At 37.9% G+C, this 19,717-nt stretch overlaps 1 protein-coding gene across 6 annotated transcripts in view; it reads left to right on the top strand.

The window, feature by feature from the left end:
- The window catches only part of heatr5a (HEAT repeat containing 5a), a 96,636-nt gene that overhangs the window by 38,333 nt on the left and 38,586 nt on the right, over positions 1-19,717 (top strand). For 5 of the 6 annotated variants that reach the window (XM_052025504.1, XM_052025524.1, XM_052025492.1 and 2 more), the window contains exons 15-22: positions 5,233-5,396; positions 8,587-8,762; positions 9,348-9,453; positions 10,702-10,892; positions 13,028-13,187; positions 13,380-13,569; positions 15,644-15,813; positions 17,274-17,300. In XM_052025504.1, the coding sequence (XP_051881464.1) occupies positions 5,233-5,396; positions 8,587-8,762; positions 9,348-9,453; positions 10,702-10,892; positions 13,028-13,187; positions 13,380-13,569; positions 15,644-15,813; positions 17,274-17,300 (1,184 nt within the window). The remainder of the gene's footprint in view (positions 1-5,232; positions 5,397-8,586; positions 8,763-9,347; positions 9,454-10,701; positions 10,893-13,027; positions 13,188-13,379; positions 13,570-15,643; positions 15,814-17,273; positions 17,301-19,717) is intronic. The other variant, XM_052025514.1, reaches the window with a different exon arrangement.

Raw genomic sequence — 19,717 nt, 5'->3', positions numbered from 1 at the left:
TACTTAAGCTTTGGGAAAACTTCAGCTTATGAAAAGCACAGCTGCTTTGTGTTAGAAAATTATTGCTTATTTTGAATAGTGATAAGATTTATAAATGTTAGACTAAGTTTGTGCAGTGTTTCTCTGATGGTTGTAGGGTCTGATTTGTTTTGCACATTTTGAGGCAGAGAACCCTTACAGTGTGTTACGGACTCGGTGAAAGTCCTTTTAAGATAGAGTGTGTGTGTGTGTGTGTGGCGTGCTTACATCAATAGAAGATAAAGGACGTAATGACGTTGTTGAAGAAGTCAGAAGAAGGGAGAAAGAGAGAAAAGGGAGAGAGACACCAGCCTGCTAGTTTCTCTGTCGCTGGCTGAGAAACAATAACTGTGTCTGCCACTGAAATCCATGTATGGAAATTGGAAGTAATCTGGTGGAGTTCACTTTGTTGCTGACCTGTAGAAGGAAACAGGTATTTGTGTGGACGACCACGATTCGGATGCTTTTCGGGGTGAGGCAGTCACTACCGAGTAAACACTGAAGTGTCGTTTGGGTTCCATTGTGGAACATTTGGATTTCGTGATTACTCTCCCTATGTTCTCTACATCTACGTCTTATCTTCAGACAACGGTGGTTGTTGAAGAAGCCTTTGCCCACGTTTCACCTTATGGCTTGCAGAACTGAACTTTAAGAACCATTCCTGGACTTGGAGTTTGGGACTTTGCCACACACACATGACGAGTTTAGTTTTTGGGGTTAATGTTCAAGGTTTAACATTTTTGAATTCTAACATACTAACATTTTTACTTTTATTTTACGTATTATCATAAGTAGTGACTAATAAAATAGTTTAACACCGAATCATGACTTGGTGTGTTTCTTTTGTTGCTGGTTCGTGACAAGTGGCATTTACTTACTTTGTATTCCAGCAACAGCTATGATTATTCATCACTTGCTTTTGTTTTTTTTAACATAACTGCTGATGCACTAAATATTTTGGGGGCTTTACTTGAAGAAATTAATTTACTCTAAACATATTGTGCCAGAAGCACTACAACAGATAGTTATAAATTTAAGTTGCAAATTCATTGATTGTCTATGGTTTCTTTGTCAATTGCATGTTCAGTGTTTTAATTACCAAATTTGCAAATGACTGTTGGATAGAAAATCAATTTTTTGCCAGTTATGTTAGGAAACACACGTTAGGCGGGCAGGCTAACAAAACCACACATACGGTACCTTTAGTCTAATAGGTTACTTATGAGACCATTTGTTGTGTTTTTGTTGCTACCCCTTGGTCTGTTTGCATGTTCAGATATTGCCTGTGTTTTAATAATTGAGTATTTTGACACAGATGGAACTTCTTATTCACCATTCCTATTCTTTGTTGATAATGGATTAATTCATAATTTTCTCATGAAATCCTCTGATAGATTAGTTCTGATAGGAGTAAATGACAATCCATCATTCTTTCAGTTGCTTTCCAACTAACTAAATATTTCACAGCTGTTCAAGTTGTTTCCTGCAAACCAAGAATCATTTCCTGTCAGTCAGTTTTTCCAGTTTAGCCATTTTAGACTTTTTAGTCAAAACAAATTGCAGATAAGTTTTGCAAAATATTTCCTGCTTTGTTTTCTACCAAAAACTTCAGCTGCTGAAGAAAAATCTTTTCATACAGCCTATAATATCATCATAAATGAGATGGTTAGAGAGCATTTGCCAACAAATAATAATTTGTCAATCTAAAAATAACATCTTCACAAATAACATGAATTATTCTCACGCTGCTGAGTTCAGAACTGAAGAGTTGCACTTATCTTATAATTATCAATTTGTCTCATTACGGCTACATTTGGAGTCCTATTCTGAAATCCAGACAAACTATGTGAATACTGATATCTCGTTCTTCCGTAAGATAAAATTTAGTTCCTGGGAATCTTTCCTCTTTCCTTCATTTCAGAATTCTTGTTTACTGGGAAAAGGGAAATAAATAAGATGAATGTGAAGGAGAACAGAAGTGGGGTGAAAATTTGAATTGCAGAGTTGAAGGAATAATCAATTATTAATAAATATTGGTGTTAACGTGGAAATTTTGTAAGTATCTGAAATACAGTATATTTATCCTGATTAATGTAAATTTAGTGTGCTCTTAATTGTCATTCTTGCCTCTGTATTGGCAAGTTGTACAAATTTCAAGTCCAATCCAGGTCTCCATCTAAACTAATGTTCTGTGGAGGAATTGTTTGAGGCATTAACTTTAGATGTGGCATTAAGGTATGTGTGCCTACTTAGCTCATGATAGAAGATCTCATAGGGCTGTGCTCAGTGGGTTGAAACAAAATGCTGGAAAGATACATCAGGTCAGGTAACCTCTGTGGAAAGGAAAGCAGTGTTAGTGGTTCAGGAAGACCATTTGTCAGAACTGGCAAAGTGAAAAACAAGTTAGGTTGATGTTGCAGAGAAGGTAGATGAGGGGTGAATAGGACCAAGGGAATATCTGATGGGGTGAGGCCATGGTGGCTATGGGGATAAGTTGTGTTGGTTCTGTAGTCAAATGAGTTTCTGGGGCAATTGGTAGGTGATGATCTAGACCAAGAAATATAAGGTACAGCGAATAGTGTGTCTGCAGGACACGTCCAGTAGGTTGTGCTAATAGAGAGATAAAAGCTCAGCAATTATCACAGAAGGTTGCAAAATGTTCAGACAGATGAACAGGTGCTATTCCTCAAGGTTGCTTTGTGCTTCATTATAACAGTGCAGGAGGCCACAGACAGATTTGTCAAAGTGGCATGTGAGGAGGAGGAAATGCAGCACTATCTTTTCACCTCTTCTCTTCCTGCCATCCAGAGACCTAAACAGTCCTTTTATGTGAAGCAGTGACAGAGAATTGCAGCCTGTTCTAGCCAATGTACTGCATTCACAATGGTGTCTCCTCTACAGTGAAGAAACTAAATGCAGATTGGGTAACTGCTTTGCGGAGCATCTGTGTTCAGTCGGTAGGGGTGACCCTGACCTTCCTATTGCCTGCCATTTTAATTATATATTTCCATCAGTATTGACCATTTCTTCTATATGTGATGGTGATGTTGAAGCTTTTCTCTTCCCGTCCCACAGCCTGACCAGCTGGGTACGTCCAACAGCCATGCTATTTGAATACATTGGTCACTTTAACCTCCCATAAATCCATTTAACCAGAGGACCTAACCTACTTATCTTAACGGTAACCCTGGCCTCTCCGTACTGCAGATATTCCCTTTGTCCTATTCATCTCCGCCCCCGCCCCCCTGCCCCCGATCCACCACCATCTTTGCAGCTTATACCTAGCTTGTTTTCTCTCTTTCCCAGGATCTTCAACCTGTCACGAACCAGCAACAAAAGAAACACACTGAGCATGATTCAGTGTTAAAAACTATTTTATTAATCACTACTTATGATAATACGTAAAATAAAAGTAAAAATGTTAGTATGTTAGAATTCAAAAATGTTAAACCTCGAACGTTAACCCCAAAACTAAACTCTTCGCGTGTGTGTGTGTGTGTGGCAAAGTCCAAAACTCCCAGTTCCGGAATGGTTCTTAAAGTTCAGTTCCGCAAGCCATAAGGTGAAACATGAGCAAGGGCTTCTTCAACAACCACCGTTGTCAGAAGATAAGACGTAGATGTAGAAAAACAGAGAGAGAGTACATACGAAATCCAAATGTTCCACGATGGAACCCAAACGACACTCCAGTGTTTACTCGGTAGTGACTGCCTCACCCCGAAAAGCATCCGAATCGTGGTCATCCACACAAATACCTGTTTCCTTCTACAGGTCAGCAACAAAGTGAACTCCACCGGATTACTTCCAACTTCCATACATGGATGTCAGTGGCAAACACAGTTATTGTTTCTCATCCATTGATAGAGAAAACAAGCAGGCTGGTGTCTCTCTCCCTTCTCTCTCTCTCTCTCCTTCTTCTTCAACAACGTCATTACGTCCTTTATCTTCTATTGACGTAAGCACGCCCCACATACACACACACACTCTATCTTAAAGGGACTTTCACTGAGTCCGTAACAAACCTGAAACCTTAACTCTGATCTGCTGAGTGTTTACAGCATTTTCTGCTTTTATTTCATATTTCTCACACCTGCAGTTTTTTTGTTCTCATAGGAGTAGGCTTCCTCAGCGTTACAATTAATAGTGGACTCTCTGCATAGATTAACTTGCTGCTGTTACTGAAAGCTTGGTGGTTTTCTCCATGACAATAGGGGGTGAACAATTGTAAAGTATTTTAGAATGTTCCAAGGTTAAGTAAAGTACAATGTTAATTAAGCTTTTTAAATTTATGATCTTAAATCTTTCTTGTAGTAAAAATGGCAACTCTCAATTATTGGTTACTTTCAAAATACTTGTGTGCAAAAGCCTTATGTATCCAGACTCGTTTATCTTGATACGGAAAAATTTAAATAAGCCACATTTCTACTTTCGCCAAAAGCTTAACCTGGTCCAACCATGTAGATGTTATGGCTAAGGAAGCACACTAGTATATTGACTTCCTTAGAAGGCAAAGGAAATTTGGCATGTCCCTGTTGACCCTCACCATTTTCATAAATGCACCATAGAAAGCATCCTATCCAAATGCATTGCAGCTTGGTATGGCAACTGCTCTGCCCAAGACCACAACTTATTGCAGAGGGTTGTGGACACAACCCAGTCTATTACCCCTCCATTGACTTTGTCTACACTCTCCGCTGCCTCAGGAAAGCAGCCAACATAATCAAAGACTCCTCCCACTCTGGTCATCCTCTTCTCTCCCCCTTCCATTGAGCAGGAGATACAAAAGCCTGAAAGCACCTACCACCAGGCTTAAGGACAGCTTCTATCCTGTTATAAGATTATTGGACGGGCTTCTTGTACAATAAAGATGGACTCTTGACCTCACAATCTACCTTGTTGTGGCCCTTGCACCTTATTTGTCTACCTACACTGCACTTTCTCTGTTACTAACTGTAACTTTACATTTCTGCATTCTGTTATTGCTGGTTCTATTGTACTGCCTCAATGTACTTGTGTTTGGAATGATCTGTATGGATGGCATGCAAAACAAAGTTTTTCACTGTGTCTCGGTACATGCAACAATAATAAACCAATTACCTACTTCATGAATCTTTTGGTTCCCAAGATGTGATCTGTTAATAGTGAAATTGTGATGCTGTAATTCATAAAGTTATGTTTGCATCTGACCTAAGAGGATTTCTTTCTTTTTTACAGGAAGTTTTAATTCTGTTCTGAAAGAGCTGATTGCTGAACTGACTCTGGCTGATAATCAAATGTTTGCTGCTACTTTCTTGCTTCCGTCCCTTTGTCACCAGGATGATGCTCTGCTACTTGGATCCTGGTTACAGGAAACTGATCATCGATTCATTGAGGAGCAGGTATTGTATGAACATGTAACTCTTCAAAAATATTACAGTCATGTCTTGAATTCTTTCATTATTAATCTGCATAAAGTATTTGGAAAAGTTACTTAAAATATTTTAGTTTTCCTTATTGCATTCAGGTAAATTTGAAGGGGGCGGGGGGGGAAGTTGAAGACATCTGAGATTGCAGGTTGCTTAATAAAGCTTTGATATTTCTCAGAACAATAGTCAGTTTCAGTTAACTCTGCAGCCTAATTCACACCATGTGATTGTGTGATTTAGCCATTTGATTGTCGTGGTAACGAGAACAGCATGTGATATAAAAAAGACAAATTGAGTCTGCGGCACAGAAATCAGTTTTTTGCTTCCACCTCAGCCTCTTCCCACTCCTCTTTATTCCAACCTTGGCATAACCTTCAACTTTTCTCCTTCATGCTGATCTATCTTCCTCTTAAATATATCTGTTGTTTACTTCAGCTCTTGATTGTGGTCTGCATTCCACATTCTTAGCACTGTGAGGCTAAAGAAGTTTCAACTGAATTGCCTCTGATTTATTGGCGAATGCATATTTATAACCCCCAGCCACTAATCAACCATGAATAGAATGTATAAACATTAGGAACAGGAGCAGACTACTCAACCCCTCAAGCCTGCACTACTATTTAATTAAATCATAGCTGATCTGATTGTAGCCTCAACATCATAATACCATCTATCTTCAGTAACATTCCACCCCCTTTCTTAACATATACACATCTATTTCACTGTGGAAAAATAGTTAAAAACTCTCTTCCATAAAGAGTATGGAAGCAGAGCTCCAAAGGTCTCTGACCCTCAAAGACAATGGATTTGCCCCATCTGTCTTAAATAGGTGACCACTACTTTTAAACAGTGACCTAAGTTTTGAAGTCTTTGTTCACTTTCTCAAAACCTCCTCAGGATCCGATGTTTCATTGAAGTCCCTGCTCACTCTTCTAAACTCCAGTCAGCACAGGCCCCGCCTGTTCAATCTTTCTTCTTAAGCTACTAATTTAGTAAACCTTCTCTGAACTGCTTTCGATGCATATACATTCCTCCTGAAACGATAGCAATAATGTACATAGTACTCCAAATGTGGTCTTACCAATGACATGTAAAATTGAAGCATAGCCTATCTCCTTATTTATTACAATCGCCTTGTAATAAACAATAACGTTGTTAGCTTCCCTTATTACCTGCATTACTTGCATACTGGGCTTTTTTGAATTGTGCATCTCAGAGCTCTGCCATCTCACTAATTAGATAATGTTGTCTGTTTTCCTGCTAAAATGGATATTGTAGTCTATTTTCCAGATCTTTGCCCACTCAAACTATCTATAACCCTTTGTAGTCTCCTTGGGTCCTCTTTACAACTAATTTTCCCACCTAACTTTTGTCAAAGTATGTTTAGTGATCATGCCTTCAGTGGCTTCATTCAAGACATGTAAATGAACTGTAGAATGTTCAGGCCCCAACACTGATCCCTGTCACATGCTACTCATCACATCTTGCCTACCAGAAAATGTCCCATTTCTGTTTAATCTCTTTCCATTTTGCCAACCAGTTTTCTAACCATGCCAACATGTTAAGTCTGCCACCATGAGCTTCTATTTTCTGCAATAACTTTTGACGTGGCACCTTATCAAATGCCTTTTGGAAATTTAAGTGCAGTACATCCATCCATTTGTTTCTCTTCATCTACAGTGCATGCTGCTACTACAAAGAATTCAAATCATTGGTCAACCATGATTTCCCTTTCACAAAGCCATGTTGACATTGCCTGATTAGCTTGAATTTTACAAAGTGCTCTGCTGCAACATAACAGACGTTAAACAAACTAGCCTGATGTTCCCTGCTTTCTGTTTCCCTCCTCTTTGAATACAGTTGCTATTTTCTTCCATGAAACAAGGGCATTTTGGAAAATTGAAACCAATCCATTAATTATTTCACCAAGTTTAAGACCCTTGAATGAAGTCCAACAGGACCTTGGAGCTTGTCAGCCTGCAGCTGCAAGAATTTGCTCAGTAACACTTCCCTTGTGATTGTAATTTTCCTAAGTTCCTTCCTCCCTTCAATTTCCTGATTTAGAGTTATTTCTAGGGTGTTACTTGTGTCCTTGAGTGAACACCCTTGCAAAATACCTTTTTAATTCATCTGTCACCACCTTGTTTTCTATTATTAATTCTCCAGATTTATTTTCAATCAGACAAGCACTTGCTTTGTTAATTCTCTTTTTTAAAATATCTGTTGATGTATTTTGAGTTGACTGTACCTCAGATTTTGATTATTCCTTCCTTATTTATCTTATAGTTGTTCTTTGCTTTTTTTTAAATATATTCTGACTGTCTAATTTTCTGACCTGCTATCTTTTTTCACAAATATCTAGTTTTTCATGAAGTTCAGGATAGTTTCAAACTTGTTTAGTTGGTCAAGAATTGTGGGCTCTCCAGTGGAATTTTCTTTCTCGCTGAAATGTATCAATTCTGTACATGCTGAAAGCTTTCCTTAAATCTTTACTGATGGATCACTTCACCTAATTTGCCATTTCATTTTTGCTTTCTCTTTCTTATGGCCCAATTAACCTACTTTGCTTTAATGTTTGGTGTGTCAATACTCAATCCACCTTACTCCATTTGGACAAATATTGAAGCACCCAATCTGACTTCTCAATGTTGAAGATCGTTTTCCAATTAAACCACCCATTTTGCACTATTTTTGTACCATAGCCATCTTTATTTGTATTAACTACACCTCTGGCCCATTCCCCTATTTGTTTGTGGAAATCTACAATTGTACCTGTGGATCTGAAGTTCCAATACAAATTGTGAGCAGCAATGCTCCCAATTTTTATTGCTTTGGAATGTTACTTCCTACCTATCACCAGTCTGAGTTATTCTCCATTCTATTTTTTTGTATTCAGCTTGCTCTCTGCATGTTTCAGGCTCGTTCAGAAATTACTCGATACTCTGTGGAATGGAAATCCCCTTTGAGAAATAATTCCAACATTGTGGACCTGCTGTGGAAAAGTTTGGTGCAAAATGTCCTATTTCAGCTGAATTTCAAATTGACGTGAATTTTTTATATTTTATTAATAGCTTATAAAAAAAATCCTTCAGTTAAGTATGTATTTAGTGTGTATGTTGTAATTTTCAGATTTGACTAAAATTGCCTATTATCCTTTTAACAGTTAAAGCTGGGCGGTGTTTTGGGAGGTGGAAGCCTTGAACATGATCCTTTTAACATCTATGAAAGATTAGCAGATGGGGAACTTATACCCACTCCTCTTCCTCCAGTATTGTCAGTGGTCAGAGCTGCAGTAGAACTTTTTGGAGTGATATTCCCTTATCTGGATATTAATCACAGGTGATGATTTCTAACATTTATGGTTTAGTTCTGCTTGTTACAGATTTGGACTCAAATATTATCTTAATACCTCCTAGTAAACCATTGACTTGCATAATTATGTATTTGTTTGCAAATGTGTTGTCGATCCTTCGTCTTTTAACTTTGAACCTGTTTGCATTTAAAGGCAAATGCATAGTAATGAATGTTATAACCTTCTGCAGTATTTTGGGCTTGCAGGATTTTGTATGTGAATAGTGTACAGAGTTGCAGAGAATAGAAAAGCAGATTTTAAACAACAAGTTCTCATTTGTGCACTTGTTATAAAGCTTAAATCTATTTGTTTGTGCATAATATCAATGCATTGTGTTTGCCCATTAGTTTTCAACTGTTCATTTTTTAAAATATTTAATAGAGTTTGTTACTTAAGCAAACGTTTTTCTGCAATAGTCAGGAATATAAATAACATTCATAACACAGATTTTCATTTTGCAAGTAAAATATCTGAGAATTTTTGTTCAGGTTTGGCTTGTTTAACCTTTTCTATAATCCATGGGTAACAGTTCCAGAATTGCATAAAGCTTTGACTACTTCTTTTCCCTTAAGAGCACAGATATTGGAGCAATTTACAGAGTCCTTGAAGCACGCTAAAGGATCAAAGCAACAAACAGTGCAGATAAATGTTTTTGCAGCGTTCTGCTGTGGATTGAAGGTAAATGGACTGTTTTAGTAATGTTTGCTTAAGATGATGAGCAATTGGAATTGTTGACTAACGTGCAATGATGGAAGTTCGGGTTGAATCCAATTCCAGCTGATGGAAAAAAATCTCCCTCGGTGTTTTATGTACATCGTCAATATATAACCACAGATGTGTAACTAGCTCAAAGTACCCAATCTTAGGCAAGGATTATTATAGTTGGTGTGCAATTAAGAAAAGTCATTAAACTGATGGATGTTAAGTACTCTTCTAGTTTGGATTTGCCTAATATGAGGCATTAAATCTACGTTACAGCTGTCAGCACTCAGTGGAGATGTGGAACAAGTGTTTCATTTCACTCTGTCATAGTGAGACAAACAATGTAAAATGCAAGAGCGTACAGTTGACATTGAGTAAGAAGGAATATTATGCATTTCAATTTGCAAAATGAGTCTCTCATTTCTTGTTTACGGTTTCTCTCTCAAATCAATCGTAACTGCTTTCAGAAAGCAGCTCTTAACATGAAATGTTTCTTTTTCCTTTCAAGCAATGGTATTCTATCCAGGCCACAATTTACAATTATTCTTCAGTTAGATACTGTATCATACTGGCCTTTCTATCAGATCTGTACATATAAAACATGTAAGAATTTATCAAAATCATCTTTGCAAGTTACTAGTAAATTTAGTCAATATATTCTATGATGTCATGGGTGATACCAACTGCATTTTCATTACATTTCTTTCATAGACTAGTGTTAGTTCTTTTAATATTGATGTTTGTTTCCATTGGGCATCTGCTGTAGCATTTGTCTCTGTGTCAGAACTTTGAGGATTCGAGTTGCCCTCAAATCTTTACCAAGTAACGGAGACTGCCACTTGTGCAGAACAGAGTGTTGGCAATGAAAAATACATCTGCCCATTCAGTTGGATGTGAAAAGTAAGGTGCCAGTATTGAGCCAAGAGCCATCGAGTTCTCTCTGGTATTCTGTTTGAGATTTATCCATTAAAAAAATTTCATCAAAGTTGAGATGAAGTCGTCATAGTTACGTGGCTACTTGTATGACCTTGTGCACAACTAGGCTGCAGCTGCTTCCATTATTGCAAGAGTGACTACACTTGAAAACTTCATTGATTTTACATTCATTGGTTGTAAAACGTGGCATTTAAATGCTTTTTTTGTTAGTCAGATGAAATGTTCACACTAGAAGAATTTGCGTAAATGTGTTTAAATGACGTACAGCATTATGTTTTTATTTTCCAGAGGTTAGCATGTATGAAAGGGAACTTGGGCCCAGAAGAGGTGAGAAGAGCTGCTCTGACTCTGGTAATGCATTCCTTGGAAAGTGCTAATATTCTTTTGAGATGTGCTGCAGCAGAGACTCTGGCCAGACTGGCACAAGTGGTTGCAGATAGTGCCTTCACCGCGAGATTGTCGCAAATGAGCTTTGAAAAGTGAGTAAATTCAAATAAATTAATCTTCTGGTTTGTTGCAAGACATTTGGTCTCTGACCTGCTCTTGTCATTATTATTTTATGTGCTGGTTCAGTTATATTTGGGGTTATTGGTGACCCCCCGCCCCCAGGACAGATTGTGTTGGTTGTAATGATGATGATAAGGATGGAGAATTTATGAAATGAACTTGTTTTGGGCCTGACAGATTTTCTTTGCTTTGTGATCTAATTTCAATCAGGTAGCTTAATGTTATTATTTTACCATTTCTCTCTTGATACAAATGTTATTTGCCATTTTTAGCTCATCTTTGTACATTGTTTAGGCCTTGCTGCCTGTGGAAAACAGTTCTCTTCACTGAATAATTATGAATATAATTGAACATCATGCAGTCACCAGTGAACATCCCTACTTCTGACCAAATCATAGAGGGCAGCAGCTAAAGATAGGTGGACTGGAACACCTTTGAGGCACTCCCACACCGATGCTTGGGGCTGAAATAATTGACACCCATTAAACATAACTACCCCCATCAGTGAAGAAATTTCCCTTACCATTCCCAATGAAGTGGTTACTCAAGATCACTCTCTCCTTTCTCAGTATTGACATAAGGGCCAATTTGGGGTAGACAATCAATGCGGGCCTTATCTGTGCACTATACCCTGTGATTGAATAAGTATGCTAATTACTTTGAACAGCAACACAATTTCTTGCTGATTAAATGACTATTTTCCTGCTTATCTTAGCAAAGTAGATAACATTGCATTTTTCTCTCGTTTATTCCTTCTGCCATTCTTTTGTCTATATCACTTTGCATATTCTGAGTCCCCTCAACGTATTGCATATCTATCATTATATTCCTGCAAACTTGCATACTATACACTTTGTCTCTTCATCTAAGTTATTTATATAGTTTGAAAATAACTGAGGTGTTAGCACTGATCCTTTAATTTGTCAGTGCAAAACTTATCCTTCTATCCATGTTGTTTTCTGTCCAACTAATTCATTGATTAGGCAAATATGTTCCTAGATAAATGATGTTTAGAACAGTCAGTTTAACATTGGTTGGAGGTTGGGTGGATGATTTTTGTTGCTAGAACAGAGTCAGAATTAGCAGTCCCTTGGACAACTATGGATTGATTAGAGAAAGCCAGCGTGGACTTGTTAAAGGCAAATCATGTCGAACTAACATCGGGAGAACTTTCTTGAGCAATGGTTTTGGCCCATCAGGGAAAGTGGTATTTTTGTGCTGGATTCTGGGAACATGCAGGGTACAGTAATAATGATATCCTAAGGTTTTATATAGCTATGGAAAATGATATTGATCATTCAGAAATTCAGTAGTGAACTGGATAAGGCCCAATTTCAATGGAATAAAAACTGATTTGGCATATGTAAATGTGAATTTAAAGCTTGACAGGAAAGATTGTTATTGAATAATAAAAAACCTTTAAAATGAAGATGTTGCTTATGATGGGACTCGGCAAAGGATCATTAAATTGAGATTCTGGCCGGACTCAAGATTGATAAAAGTAATACCAGGAAAATAAACTATGGAATTATAGGGAAAGGTTGGGGGAGTGGGACAAATTGGATTGCTTTGCATAGAACTGGTATGGACTCAATAGGCAGAATGATCTGTGCTGTAAACATTCTGTGATTTTTGTGGAATGCAATTGTTCTATATTCATTAGCTCCTCTTCATTTATCCTGCTTGTTGCATCCTCAAAGAATTGCAATAAAGGTATTTTGCATGATTTCCTTTTACCACCATGTGCCCAAATGCTTAAGAAATCTTTTTAAAAACTTTTTGAATAGAAGTTTTCCCGTCTTTCTTTGTCACGCCACAAAGTTAATTAAATTAACATTTCGTCCTCAGCTAAAGAGCCTTAAGCTATCAAGGCAATTGGGTAATGGAAATACATGGATGTCCTATTCTCTATCATTTTGTTGTACAGTCCAATTACTGTCCTGTTAATAACCAGGATGTGATGTCTGCTTCTTGTATACTTGTTTTAGTTGTCTGTTAACTTGCAAGTTAAATCAAATGCAACTTTTGGCGGGGGGGGGGGGGGGGTGGGAGGGTGGGGTCTTGTGGGAAAAAAAATCTTAGTTTCTAATTTTTATTTTAACTTCAGGTTGAAATCTGCAAGGGATGTGATTTCACGCACAGGACATTCAATGGCCCTAGGTTCCCTTTACAGATACCTGGGAGGAATTGGTTCATACCAACATTTAAATGCTTGTGTCAGTATCCTTCATACTTTGTCTCAAGATAGCACCTCTCCTGAAGTTCAGGTAATATATTTTTTTGGAATATGGAATCAAAAGTAGATAATCATATCTACAGAAACATGAATATTACTTAAAGGTTTATCAGCAAAACTCGTATTATTGAATTAATCACTTTATCATGCAGCTGTTATGTTACAAAGTAATATTCAAAGAAACCATGTCAAGAGTCATAAATGTTTGTGTCCTCTTTTGCAGACCTGGGCATTGCACTCCTTGTCATTGTTAATCGATTCCAGTGGTCCAATGTATAACACCCACGTGGAATCAAGTCTGTCTCTTGTCACACTGCTGCTGTTGAGTGTACCTCCAGCTCATGCTGAAGTTCATCAAAGTTTGGGTCGCTGTTTGAATGCACTTATTACCACATTGGGGCCAGAATTGCAAGGTAATGTGTTTCTAGAAATTAAAAATTAAGCCCAACCTTTAAGTATTGTAATCAGCCAGCTTAAAAATTATTGGAAATTTACTTCCCATTGGATGGTAAATGTCTTAGATTTGCATGACCTAAAATATTAATTGTGTGTTTTATTAAACGATTTTCCTTTTTAGTTGGAAGTATAGTGTTGGTAGGGAATTAGGAAATGTCTCTTTATTTTAGACTATTTATTGAGGTTGTAGTGTGTAGTGGAGATCAGGATAGAAGACTGCATACAAAAAGGCCATGGGGAAGTTGACTTAAACAAAAGTTAGTCATGATGGATTTAGTTATTAGTCATTTAGCAGGGATTTGAGATCCTGAGATGAGCGTGATGTACAATATACAGCAAAAAGTTGTCTTTAGTCAGTGTTGATGAGGCCTACTTGATCTTGAAGGCCTTCAGCCTCAAGTCCTGTAAAAGCAAAACTCTTAGTTGTCTTTATTTTGAATATAGAATGCCAACTCTGGTTGACCAAAATTTATCATTGTGTACAATATTGCATTGTGTAGTAAAATGCAAAGCTGTTCAAACTAAAAAAGCTGGTGTTTATAAAATATTCATCTGTTGTTGGCTAATTAACGATAACGTGCATTCACTAGCAGCTCTAATATATTGAAGCTTCCAAAGTTGCTATCAAACACAAAAGCTGAAAGAATCTGACACCAAGCCACAAAGAGAATCATTGCAGATTGTTAAAGGCTTGGCCAAAAAGGTAGATGTTAAGGTGCATGTCAAAGAGGAAATGGACAGAGAAGGGCACAAGGCTTAGGAAGAGAAGTCCTGAGGAGACTGATGTTCGAGCAATTAAATTTGAGAATATTCAAGAGGCCAGAATTGGAGGGTTGCAGAGTTCAAGAAGACTCGTAGATGTGGAAGAGGTTGCTTAGACAAGGTCAGCAAGGAAATTCTTAACATGTTATGATTTTAAAACTCAGGTATTCTTTGAACAAGAACCCTTGTTGGTCAGCAAACACTAACGTGCATGTAAACAAGTTAACAACATTGGCTGCTGAATTTAAGATGAGCATAATTTTATGTTGGATAGAAAATGAGAAATTGAGCAGGAGAGGAACCAGAATTAATAAAGACATGGATGAGCATTTCAGCACAAGGTGCATGTGCAGATTTGGCCGATGTCATAGAAGTGGAAATGTGGAGTTTTGGTGATGGCACAGAAATGTGGTCAGATATAGCACCAAGGTTGCAAGCAGTCAAGTTTAATTTTGGACACTCTCCGAACGCGGTATCGAGACAGTGGTGAGGAAACAGTTCCTGATGGATACCTGCAATCACAACTTTAGTTGGTATTTAACTGAAGGGAATTGCTACTCATCCTGAACTGGATGCTAGAAGAGCAGTTTCTGACAATTGAAGTGGCACAAGAATCAAAAGAGATGACATTGAGAGAGAACCCACATGTGCAGCTCAAAGGTACTTTTGGGTGATGTTTCCAGAAGGCAACATGTAAGTGAGAAGTTGGTATTTTTTGATGAGAGATTCTGTGGAGACACCAGAGGTAGCAGTGCTGTGTGGGAAGACATTTTTTTTTCATTGTAGAACCAGCTGCCTATTGAAAGATCAATGGAGCCCCTCCCAATACTTTCGCCTCTTTGCCCTTCAACTTTTGCTGCTGTTCATTTATCCTGTGTTCTGGGTCACTGGTGCTGGAGGATTGGTTGTTGCATTTACCCACAATTAGTGACTGCGCTGCCAGAAATTACTTCCAGATGCAAATTATCTTCTTGTATTCTGAAATCTAATAAAATGACTTTTATCTTCAGTTCATAAGATATTTATTTTAACGGAAGACTTAATGTAATTTGTATCTACATATGCTGTTTTACTCATTCCAAAGCATTAGCATTTTTCTTGTATGCATTGCACTGATAACAACTTGTTAGAATTAGTTTCTCTTGTTCTCAAAAGTGTCAACACTCCAAAAATGATTGCATTGTAAGCTACCATATTTATTCTTTATTCCATTAATTGCTGAAGAAAAGTGTGGATTGAAATTAAAATGTATGTGTATTTAATTCCTAGGTAACAGCAAATATGTCCCCTTGTTAAGAACTTCCTGTCTGGTTGGCTGTGCAGCGATGCAGGATAACCCTGACTGTCTTGTACAGACAGAAGCCATCTCCTGCCTCCAGCAGCTACACATGTTTGCACCACGTCACGTCAATCTTTCCAGCCTTGTCCCCAGTCTGTGTGTAAGTATGCCATGTTGATGTGAATTTAGGTAGCTACAATTTGTAAAAATGTGCAAACCATAAATCAAAACACTTCTCACTTGTACCCTTTCCTGTGATCTGAGCTTCATGATTTATGTTTAAGGAGCTTGTTACAAAAATAATGCACAAAATTAACATTACGGTATAATATGTAGACTGACCTGATGTGGGACCCCTGATTAAAATTCTGTTCATAGCCATTGATATTTATTTCAAGCATAATGTGTTGGTACATTGTAAACATTTTAAGATAGTTTTACTTTGTACATTTTACCGTTGTGCACAAGGACAATCCAACCACTAAGTCCCATCTTCACAACATGATTACAGTCCATAATGTTGTGTTGCACCACCATGATAGATTCAGAACAAAACTGAGCATCCATGAAGCAGTCTGGGTGATCAGCAGCTGCAGAAAAATTGTTTTAATTGCAATCCTAAACTCAGCACAGTATATCTCTTGCTCGACCACTGCTATCAGGCCAAGGGATCCACCTTTGGTTCAATTAGCAGTGCAGAGAGGCCTGCAGGGATCTACGCTAGGTGTACTTCTTTCAAAAAAAATTTAAGTGCCAACTGGTCATGATGCAGTTCTTGACTACATGGATGCTAAATGATGAATTATCATGCAATAGAGAGTTGTAACGATTCCATAATCTGTGAATCAGCAAAACTGCAGTTTTACCGCGTATAGTGCGCAGCTCTCGAAACTCAAGAAAACTCAACACCATTCAAGACAAAGCAACCTATTTAATTGGCATTGCTTCCAGCACCCAAAGCATTCACTCCCTCGACCACTAATACAATGTGGCTGGCATCTATACCACCTGCAAAATGCATGGCAAATACTAGCCCTGGCCACTCTGACTTCACAGACCCATGGTCTCCTGTATCGAGAAGGGGATTAAGTATATTGGAACACCAACACATGCAGATTCACCTCCACCTTGCTCAGTATCCTGAATTGGAGATATATTGCCCTTCCTTCATTGTCGCTGGGTTCCAAAAGCATTGTGAAAGTAACGTTACCAGCAGTTCAAGAAGGAAGTTTATCACCTCTTGAGATAGGTGTTCATTTTATCTCCTGTAAAATGAATTTAAAGGAAACACCAGTTTGTGTTTAAATGGATTGAATTGCAAGGAGTGCCAATAAGTCTGGGCATTAAAGAATCCTTCATCCATATCTGCATAGCTTTTCTTTCATGATGATAATATACAGTCTCTGCTCCATAGAACCATAGAAAACTACAGCACAGAAAACAGGCCATTCGGCCCTTCTAGTCTGTGCTCCAATTCACTATATTTTGGAGCAGAGAATGCTTTGTGGAATGAAACTTATTGCTAGAGTTACAATGATTGGTATCACTGTTTCCATTTCTTGAACAAATGTGACATAACCAGAGTGTTATTGTGACGGGTCTGTCGTTTCTTTTGTGCAGGAAATCTTATTGGATAATTCTGTTTGGGTAGGTTGCCTCCCTCATTACACCCACCTTCCGTGTCCCTCCACCAATCCCACAAGCAAATGTTGGTTTGATGTGTTTGAATACTTTTTAATATTGGTTTGTTTTTTTAGCTCTGCCTTTATTAATTAATCTAACAATAACTTGGCTGGGCATGCAAACCCAATACAAATACACTGTGTGACATAACCTCCCTACTGATTTTAAACCCCTGGCTCTTGCTATATTTGACTTTTCTAATGTACTTCCTTTTCACTAGTGTGATTTGTACCTGCAGGCTGCATAAAGATGGCAATAACCACTGCAGATTAATGCTGCAAATGGTTTGGCTTTTTTTATCATTTGCTTGATTGTGCAAAAAGTTCCTCAAAAGCTTGTTTTTGATGACAGAGAATATATTTTGATAGCTTTTCGCAGGTTTTTCTCAAGACGCTGTCATCATTGGTTTAGATACTATCATATGTCATTTGTGCTGTTGGTTTTCACAGACTAACTTGCAGTCGGTAATAGGCTAAAGGCAATGAATGGCAATACATGCCTTCAATTGACCTCTTAACATTTGCCTGTTTGTTTGTGCTTGGTAGTTAACTGCCAACATTTCTTTCTAAATATAGGCAAGTACAGAATTAAATGTATGCAATAACTTGGTTGCCAATGCTTGATTTTAATCTAGCTGTTGTAAGACTGTACAACATTACCATGAAACAATCTCAAAATGACTGAATGGTCTTTCAAATGAAAGGTTTTAATTTCTAGTATCTGAATTGGACTACTTGCATGGTAACACCCGTTCACAATTAGTTGCATTACTGAATTATTTGTGGACCACATAGGAGGTGTCATTTTGTATAACCTCAGATGAGTGAAAGTAATCTTGTAACAGTGATAAGTGCTGCACTTGAAACAAAACTTGAAAACCTTACAGCACTATCCCACTTCCCAATGCGTGCATGCAAGCTCTCCACCTTGAGACTTGTTTTCTTTTACCAATTCTGATGATGGTTCATTGGCCTGAAACATGAGCTCTGTTTCTCTGTTCACCCATGCTGCCTGACCTGCTGACTATTTACAACATTCCCTTTTATAACTTTGCCCCAATGGTTAGATTTAACTTTTTCTGCTAAACTTCAGCGTGTTCCAGCATAATTTTTATTGAGCGCAGGAAGGTGAAGTTGGAAACTGTAGATGTGAACAATTAGAACACTGTGCATTGAAGTCATGGTGTTCTTCTTCATCATGGCATCTGTTGAGATTTGAGATTCTTCATCCTTGTCCTTGTAGGGTGAAAAGTCCTGAAAGACTTCTGCCTTTTTCCCTCTGCCACTTTTTGGTCATCTGTAGCTAGTTGCTAGTCTTTTCACTTAATTTTGCAGATCAACTTCGACCAAATTTAAACTCTATTTAAATCCAATACTCCTGTTACAAAAGTCTAATCTGAGGGGTGTCCTTTCTGCTCATCCCCATACCTATTTGGTGAGGAAGTGATTGGAAAAGATTAAATGTTGTTCACATTATATATTTAGGTTAGAAAGTATCTTGGAGTGATTTCTGGAAAATACAGGCTTCTATCCTTAGCCAATCTGTAACAATGCTACAGAAAAGCACGGTAGCGTAGCGGTTAGCGTGACGCTATTACAGCGCCAGCGATCGGGGTTTGATTCCCGTCGCTGTCTGTAAGGAGTTTGTACATTCTCCCGTGTCTGCGTGGGTTTCCTCCGGGTGCTCTGGTTTACTCCCACATTGCAAAGACGTATGGGCAGGTTAAATTGGTTTTAAAAGCGCGGACTCGTTGGGCTGGAAGGTCCTGTTACCACGCTGTAAATAAAAAAAAAAAATCCAACTGTGTTATAAAACAATTCTATTGACTAGAAATGGAGTTGTACCTTGGAATGTCCTGATCCAGGGCTGCAGAACCAGAGAGAAACAGTTATGCACTGGTTGCTATTGAGGGTAGACTCTCGGTTGTTACTGGGATGCAGTTCCACAAATGTCTGGCCTTTCTTAAAACAAAACACTCGCACTTTTTTCCAAATTCATCTCTTTTTCTACTTCCCTACCCCTGAATGCATATACATTAGTATGCCTGGATGTATATCCTCAAAAAAAATTAGAAGCATAATATAATGACCCATGTTTTGAGCAAATGGTAGATTTTGTAAAGCTCTTCCTGCAATTTAAAAGCCAGCCATAAAGCAGCTTGTTGTCTTGAGTTTATAAATATGGTTAGCCAGTATTAATATGATAAGCTGAGTGAAAACTCTTTAGGTTTTACTTGCGTTTGTAGTGCCTAATTTTAAACACGCACAACCTCATCTGACTTCTGAAGACATTATTGAAAGTGTAAAAAGGACTCACTCGATAAATAAATCCAGTGAGTTAATTTATGTAAGAACCTCTTACGACAGTTGAAGAAAACAGCT

Source organism: Pristis pectinata, chromosome 1, assembly GCF_009764475.1.
Source record: "Pristis pectinata isolate sPriPec2 chromosome 1, sPriPec2.1.pri, whole genome shotgun sequence".
Taxonomy (NCBI): domain Eukaryota; kingdom Metazoa; phylum Chordata; class Chondrichthyes; order Rhinopristiformes; family Pristidae; genus Pristis; species Pristis pectinata.
The sequence above is the reverse complement of the archived record's forward strand: the minus strand, read 5'-3'. Positions and strand labels throughout refer to the sequence as shown.